The sequence below is a fragment of the Saccostrea cucullata genome, unplaced genomic scaffold, assembly GCF_032062105.1.
Source record: "Saccostrea cucullata isolate Sc308-1 unplaced genomic scaffold, CSIRO_AGI_Scuc_v1 ctg1759, whole genome shotgun sequence".
NCBI lineage: Eukaryota > Metazoa > Mollusca > Bivalvia > Ostreida > Ostreidae > Saccostrea > Saccostrea cuccullata.
In genome coordinates this window covers 71,961-81,094 of record NW_026937970.1, presented here as the reverse complement: position 1 = coordinate 81,094, position 9,134 = coordinate 71,961, and the positions used below count along the sequence as shown (strand labels likewise).

General features: G+C 33.5%; 1 protein-coding gene across 1 annotated transcript; it reads left to right on the top strand.

Moving 5' to 3' along the window:
* Positions 1-5,664: 5,664 nt before the first annotated feature.
* Positions 5,665-8,421, top strand: LOC134249208 (heme-binding protein 2-like). Its single transcript, XM_062731585.1, has 4 exons — positions 5,665-5,838; positions 6,510-6,636; positions 6,726-6,909; positions 7,439-8,421. Exons 1-4 carry the CDS (start codon positions 5,704-5,706, stop codon positions 7,611-7,613), a joined length of 621 nt encoding a protein of 206 aa, XP_062587569.1. The 5' UTR covers positions 5,665-5,703; the 3' UTR covers positions 7,614-8,421.
* Positions 8,422-9,134: the final 713 nt, after the last annotated feature.

Below are 9,134 nucleotides of genomic sequence, written 5' to 3'. Positions count from 1 at the left end.
TATATTTGTAGCACCGTCGAATCGGTTTCTTATTCGGAACTGGCCAAATAACTGTATTTTCAAATCGCGGCTTATTATCAATCCAAATCTGGTAAGTGGTGAGAGCGTAATCACGATTTATTGTCAATACATGAATTGCAATCGATAGAGTTCGTTTTAAAATAGAATATCCAGGTATTAAATGAATATTGTTCAAGTGCCTTTAATTCTGGGCGCCCGTTTTTCAGTTTTAAAATAGTGAGCATTTAGCAATGGAGACTGAAAGTCGTGCTCCTATTCCAAGAAAAAGTTATAACAGAGAATTTAAACTTAGGGTTGTAGAGCATTACAAAGAGCTGTCACTTGGCAATACGAAAAATCGTATCATTGAAACCGCAAAGTATTTTGGAATTGACGAAAGCAATGTGAGGCGATGGATTAAGACAGAAATAAAACTGCAGGAAACACCAAAAGGTTCAAAATCACATGGTTCGGGACGAAAATCACTTTATCCTGAAATGGAAAGGCAACTACGTCGTGAATTTATAGAAATTCAGCAGGAGGGATTAAAGGCAAAATCATGGTGGTTTAAATCGCGTGCAGCCGAACTTGCGGATTCTGACTTCAAATGCAGTCGCGGCTGGTTTAATAATTTCAAAAAACGGCACAATTTATCGTATCAAGCACCAACCAGTGGAGCTCAAAATCCACCAGATGCTAAAATTGCAGGCGAATCCTTGTGACTATATGGTTAGGGAAGCCTGGTCAGAAACCTGCAAGGAGCAAACTGACGCGGTGGTAAAGTGCTTTAAAACCTGTGGTATTTCGAACAAAATAGATATGAAAGTGAGGATCATGTCTTTCACTTCCAAGGCATAGAGAACTATACATTTGAGCCAGAGAAAGAGGGGACTGAGGAAAATGAAGTTGGCTGTTTCATTTTGGACAGTGACAGTGATTCAGATGAAGATATTCCGTTGGCTGAGCTCAAATTAAGAGTGTGATTGTGACAGCTCCACGACAGCCTGTATTTTAGTTCTATGCGTAGTATTCTATCTTTTTTTCATTCTTAAGAATTAAAAAATTGTCAAAATGTAGGACTTTGATATTTGGAATTTTTATGGTTTTAATGTTACGCATAGTATTCTAACTATATATTTTCATTTCTAAGGATTTTTTTAAAAAATAATTCTTAATCAATATATTGGACTTTGATTGACTTTTTATTAGGGATGTCAAAATGTTAGTTTTCTTTAGTCGAACATTCGATTGCATTATTCGAATGATAGTCGACTATTCGGAGCATTTATTTTTATTATTATAGCACAGTGTTTTTTAACGCTTATTAAAAATGGGGAATTGTAAACACACACTATCCACACCTCCGATGAAATGTTAAATACTGTTTGTTCAATTAATGATTGCCCAAGCTATATATCAAAATGTCTTTATATGTAAGATTACTGTTTTAATAATTATCAAACTTTAAAACTTCACGGCTATGCAAATATTGTGTGTTCCTCAGCATTTATATTATATTAAATAATTTTCACAGTCCAGTACACATGTATAGCATTGCATTATTTACTACTTGCAATAACAAAAAAGTCATTGATTGAGAAATAATTATCGCGGAATGTAATTACTGTATTTTCCGCATGTACAATGTGGAAAATTATTTATATACTTTATATATTTGAGCTCTTATTCATCTGATGACTTACACTATACAGATGTATAGTTTGAGGAAGGATCCTTTTTCAATTTTGAGATGAAAACTTCATTATCACCCCTTTTCTTGCATTTGTTTTAAATATTCGAATGTTGTTTCATTATTCAATCGTCGGTCCATTCGACTAACAGTCGAATAGTCGACTATTCGTTGACATCCCTAATTTTTATCGTTTTATAATAGTTGTAAACATTTTATTTTGAATTGAATCACAATGTATTTTAGCTGAAGAACTGTATCTCTCTGAAAAAAAAATATTTTGATAGACCGGAGAGCTACAGTGCCACCCATTGAAAAAAACTGTATATTTATTGCGCGCAAGCGCTTGATTCTGGATTAATTCTTCCAAATTCTTACCTAAATTGCAAAAAAGGCTAAATTTGAAAAAGTCCTTGATACTCTCGTTGTTGACATCTTTTCGAAGAGCGTTAGACCGAATTATCTTGCTGACAAAAATGGCAATGTAAATGACGAAATTTTCGATCATCTCAATTTCAGATCCAGGTGGACTGTTAAAAACAATTATAAGAAATGTTTTGTTGTGGAATCAGTGAAAGAATATGTTAGAAATACACGGTTAGTAATATTTTGATGTGACAGTGTGAAAAACATGGAGAAACAAGTAAAATTGATGTAAAGCATCAAATCAGCCGCTAACATATTTGGCATGTCAAAAAAGTACTTTCACAATTCAAAGCATTCATGCAAGAAAAGCACAGGATATTCAAAGTTGAATTTATAGTGATAATTTTTATTTCAGGCCGTCTTCAAAGCATTTAGATAAATAAATATTTTTAAAAATTTAATAGAAATTTTAGTGCATTTACTCAACCAATGGACTTATAGATGTAAAAAAAGAAAGGTCAATGATGAAATCAATGAGAAATTATTGGCATCAAAATGAAGATGTAGGTTCACGAAGTGCCGATACCCTGGATTTTAGTCATGGGATAATGCCTATATGGTTTCTGCAAAGTAGGCTATGCTGCATGGCGCGGTGCAAAATGTATAAAAATAAATCTTTGTGTCATTCGCGGCTGTATCATTTTAGTACGTTTTTACTAGTTGAGCAAATTTTTAATTTTTTAATTCACCATTCACTTTTACCACGTACACGTCATTATTATCCGGAAAATCACGACGATTTCCTTTCATATCTTATACACTCCCTGGATGTGGAGTACCTATTGTAAATTCTTTTTATTTAACCATCAATTATCAATTATCTTATGCGAAATGATAATGAAATTGAAACATACCGGTAATAACAACGATTAAAACTTTAAAGTTTAAAGCAAGTTTTTAAAATATTTTACTCATGATTTTATACATGTTATCATCTGAGAATTATTTTACTGATCTAATAAAATAATAACATCTCATTTCCCCATGTGCACTTTCTAACACAACCAGTCCACAAATAGATTGGCCGCTGCTGCGGCCGATAATAAACCAAGAAAGAGCGCACTTTTTTGTGCGCTATAAATATATACAGTTTTTTTCAATGGATGTCATTGTAGCTCTCCGGTCTATCAAAATATTTTTTCGGAGAGCTACAGTTCTGCACCTAGGAATATTTATAATAAAATGATTGAATTGATACTGTGTTCAATATCTTGCGTGTAGAATAAAAAACACATTACAGTTTAAAATCTTTCCTAAATGGCATTGTCATGACCGGCTTATTTTCATAACAGGCTTATTTTAATTTTATGCAAGAAATGGTGGCTTATTTTTAAAACTGGCTTATTAAATCCGTCTTATTTTCAAGGTTTTTTCTGAGAAGATGTATGAGTTTTACAAGGACAATTATTCTGTAAAACACACACACACACACATCATACTTTTAAAAGTATTTATTGCAGAATATAGATAAAAAAAATACAAGAATCCATCTATTATATATATACTTATATATATGGCACTAAGTCTAGGTACCGTATAGAAGAGATCAATGAGACTTGCATGACTAAGAAAAAAGAGTTAGCTTTACAATTTTTTCGCCACATTTAATGTGCATTGAATTAGATGTCAGTAACAGCACCAAACTTTTGTCACGACTACAAGATACTTGTACTTGATGTACTTCAATGGAGTTTTTACTCCGGTTGATAACGCATTATACTGCTCAACACTTTAAATTTTTCATAGGTAAAGTCTTCAAATTTGTTACTAAAGGTACTATCTGAAAAATGTCGGAAATGAAAACTAAAAAAAATGTCGGAAATGAAAAGTTTATAATTACAAAAAATTCCGGAAATGAAATGCAGCCCCCTTGCCCTGATAACGTTATTTTTTTTATTTTTTCCTCCGACCTTATTTTTTCTTTGATCTTTGCTGTACATGTAGTTATAATACGTGTGAAGTTTTGTACTCATAATAAATATGTCTAAATATTAGTAATTTCAGTTATAATACGTGTAAAGTTTTGTATTACGTCACAGCCTATATTGATGACAGCTGCTCAGATAAATAGTACACGCCTCCTAACCGCAAGCCTTACGACTGGAAGTTTATTCTAATCCCTGATTGGTTGCTCGTGCAACAGACTATTTCCGTGTCAATGTTGATAATATGAGTTGACCAATCGCACAGCAGGGATGTAAATCGTTTACGCTGGCTGTATCTGTCGAAAAAGACCTTGACGTAATGCAAAACTTCTCACTTAACTGAAATTACTAAATTATCAGGCCTATACAATGAATAGATCAAACGTTATTTTGTATTTAAGATGGGAATCCTTAATGACCACCATATAGGATCCGTGTCTGAAACTTCCGTCATGTACAAAATATGACAAAAAAACATATCATTTTTTATATGAAGAGCTTTGATTATTGATATTTTAGAGATTTTATTCTTTTTCTGTGTGTTCTAAATTAAAAGATTTAAAACAGACTTCATGGGTGCTTTGTACTACATTAATCTCCCTCTCTTTCTTATTGAGACATCTGCATAAGTATTTGCATGCTATAAAGAGTGCTAGATTGTAAAATATCACTCCAAGGCTACCATGGATATAAGAAGTGCACAGTGTCCAGTTTTCTTTAATTTATTTGCTTGTTTATTCACATAAACATGTATATGTAATTGATATGTTTTTATGAGTAACAAATGTAATGAAGGGTCATCATTAATCATTTATAATTGTAAATATTAACCTCAACCCGTGTAGCGGGTCTCTCACGTGTATTGCACGTCTGTTGGGTTATCAAACCAAAATTCCAGACTCTCTCTATAAATATAAGGAGCATCAAAACAAACAAGTCAGTAACCAAAACAACACAGTAACGGAGGTAAGACCAACTTTTTACTTATTAATAGATATATCATTCACATTTATATCCTAGAGTTTATAGATTTCAATTTCATACAAAATCTTAGCACAGGGAGCATATACATATATATTCAATTTGGTTGTACAAATAATGCAAAGAACATCTTTTTTTCTAAATTAGGAAAAAACGACACTTTGAAAAATGACATTTTTCAAATTTGCCGCTTAAGTCTTGATTATAAGGTACCAGCGTATAGGAACGATGGATACAGGGAAGTTTACCTCTTCTGTTAGAAGTATTTTTTATGCTTTTGACCCTCAATAATTCGTCTTATGATACTTTACTTTGGCGAAAGGGTAGCTTCTCAAGGATTTTTGTTTGATAGTGTCCCCCAAACTGAAAAGATGGTTGTGTCCCAATAAAAAAAAAATGATCGAACGGGCCTATAATAACTTTTAGGCATCGACCTTTAATAAGTTTTTACCATGTATATTCATATTATACTATTATACTATATTATATATGGTAAGTTTTATGTAAAAGTTCGATGTTAATTAGATAAGAATTTGATGACACACATTTTAAAGCAATTACTAATTCAATTTCTTCAAATCAGGACCTTTGGGCCGATGGCACCAATCAAAAACATTTTAACTTGTTTTCCCTCTGACTTCTTATTATTTTAAATGTCTGTAGATCACCTGAAAAGCTGCAATGCCTCGACTAGCTGTAGTATCACTAGTCCTTCTCGTCACTGTCTCGACCATCACCGCTATCCAGGCGCCCAGCAATCCATCATTCTGTCGTAACCTTGACTGCCCCAGGTACACGGTGATAAACACATTTAATGTAAGTATTCATGTAGTCATATCTTCAATGATTCAAATACTTGTATAAGTGTTAAATAATCAGTTTGTTCAATTTTTAAGTTTGTGAAATAGATGAATATAGTCACGATAAAATGGCATTCAAATTCTGTGTACATGTATTACCTAAGCAATACTTATCCACTTTACAGTGACGTAGCAGTGATTTCGAAAGTTGGGGAGGGGGCAGCCAAAGAAAAAAAAATAACCTGTCTGAAAAAAAAAAACTAGACAAAAAAAAAAAGGAAATTGCCCAAACTCAAAAATCCTATTTCGTCGGGGGGGGGGGGGAGGCTTCTTTCAGTACCAATTTTTTTCCATTGTATAAAACAAGTGGGGGGAGGGCAAACAGACTTCAATGAACATTGTAAATAGTTAAAGGTTATGTTTGAAAAAAAGTGGGGATCGCCCCCCCCCCCTTTGTTGCTACGTGCCTGCTATAGTAGCAAGTATAACATCAAAAAGGATGTCATTTCGACATAAAGCGCGGCAGAAATCTAACTTGTTTGTAAATAATTTTGGTAGACCAAAAGATCAGCTCAATATCTGTCATTTTGGGACATCTTAGGACGGACTGACTGGCTGATTTACTAACCACTAAAGTTAACAAACACACGGACAAAATGAGCAATAGTAATGAATATTTTCTTCTAGGGATATGAATTAAGGAGATATGAGCCTTCTCAATGGGTTGGGACACGGGATGTTACACGGACGAATCAGAGAAACCCAAAGATGTTCTGGAAACTGTTCTCCTACATTTCCGGCAATAATACTGAAGGTATTCTCATCTTACTATTCATCTTAAACGCAGTTCTAAACCTTAATTAACATCTGTTGTGAATGCTATCTAATTTTGTGTCTCGATAGGTTTGAAGATTCCAATGACTGCTCCTGTGTTGAACGTCCACACTCCTGGGGTGGGAAGTAACAACCAAGAGACTGTTTTGGAGATGCTTTTCATGATCCCACATGACAAACAACCTTACCCCCCGTACCCTGTCGACCCCACAGTATACATCACAAGACTCCCCGCATTAAATGTTTATGTCAAGTGAGTAGTCTATAGTATTATGACATATCCTGGAATTTAAAATCATACGATAGGTATTCTTGCTTAAATTATTGAAAACTCAGTGAGCTTGAACAGACCGCTTATAAATATAGGTAAAGAATTGAAAACAAGAAAAACGAAGAAATTTATGAAAAAAAAAAAAAAAAATACTGTAAACACATTGATCGATTTCCTTGTGTTTTAGCAAGTTCGGCATTAGTACAGGAAAATCTGAAAACTTCCAATACTAGTATTCAATAAATTTCTTTTTTGCCCAAATAACATTCGATACTTTCATGTCCCTTACCAAGTAGACTAATTCAGTTCAGTGTCGTTTAATCATATATTTAGCCATAAATCTGCCCGACTGACGCACAGTTGTGCATGGAAATAAAATATTCGATTGAATTCAGCCTAAGAATTAGAAATACGAAACTTATCTTTGCAATAATCTTGCATACATAATTTGAAAAGTTAAAAAACATATTATGACATTAAAAAAATGTTTAAACCCCGATAATTTTTCCAGATCTTACGGTGGATACTCGAATCAAAAGAAGAAACTTAGGCGAGTGGAGGAACTCAAGAGTGAGATTAACGACAAGACTCTGTATTATAGCGATCACTTCTACTCGGCCGGGTATGATAGTCCGTGGCAGATGGAGAACAGACATAACGAAGTATGGCTGGCCGCTAGACAGTAACTGTTATAAAGAAGTCTGGCTGGCCGCTATATAGTACTGTATAACATAACGAAGTCTGGCTGGCCGCTAGACAGTAATTGTTCTCACAACGAAGTATGGATGGTCGCAAGATAGTAACCGTCTGCTTTTCATCACTCGCAAAGTTGTTCATCTTCCATTAATGCAAACGAATTTGTTAGATTTAGATTACTCAGTTCTCCGATCCATCCATCAGTACTCGTCGTGTTTTGCTCTACCCATCCCCAATCGCAAGGATGTAATAGTATTCAAGCATTTTTTAAAGAGAGTCCCATTTCTGATCTGACATACTACTAGTATTAAAAATGTAAATTTTCATCTGTATGTTTTAATGAAGAAGCTTTCACCAGGAACCTTACAAACTCTTGTTGAAGAAAAAGGTTATTTTACGTGTTGTTATCTACTGGAAGTACCCCATATGCTTTCTTTCGTCATTTTTTTTTTATATGTACACTATTATTTGTTTATTTTTCTCAGCTTGAGCATTTTTTAACTTCTTTGATCAATATTGATCATCCTCTTTAAAAAGTTTTTGTAATACTCACTCGAATCTCTAAAACATCCAATACTGTAAATGAATGTTCATCAGTAGTCATGATGGATACTCTGTGTTTTTAAACTGTCTGCAGTGAAAGTGTATTGAAATTCTCATTTGAGTTTTTGTGCTTTTGAAATTCGTGATAAAGTCGCCACTTTTGAAAGGATGGATAATTCAAAGAGAAAACTCGAAGTATATTATTTTTATATGTAAAGGAAAATATTATTTCCGGAATAAAAGTGTTCGAAATAATTTACAGTCTCACTCTTTCAGTTAGATAGACGTTGCATAACATCTCTTGATAGCAATATTTCATTCAACTCAACCTAGTCCTGTCATGCATTGATACGTGTACCAATAAAGAAATTAAAATGAAAAAAAAAGAAAAGAAAAATATGAACATGTCTGAGGAAAAGCATGCATGTAAAATAAAAGATTGCTCTTTTTGTGAAGTTTTGGTGGGTTTTAAAAGTATCAATTATAAACTTTACAGAAACAACAAATAATTGAACAGTACAGTGATTTTGACTAGCCACAGTCAACATCGGCAAGGCAGTTTTTCCAAAGATTAACTTGGGTTACATTGCTAAGAAGTGAAATGAGTACTACGGATATCTTAGAACGATTCTCAGTAATAAGACAGCTTCGTTAACATGCCTGCTTGTCTTCAAACAATTACAATGTTGTCGGAATTCCAATGGACAGTAATTATGCACCTTCTTTGGACGAACTGTACTTATATTCTGATGAAGCTGAAATTATTTTTTCTTTAAATGAACAAGACGTTTAACATTCCAATACAAGTACATCGATGATATCCTATCAATTATTAGTAGTTCTTTACACCATATTTCTGTTCATAAACCTCACCTATAGTAACCTACAATGAAGCGCATTGAAGTGGTAAAATTTTCCGTTTGGATGAAACGTTCTGAGTCATGTTTTGAACGTCAATTATAACATAA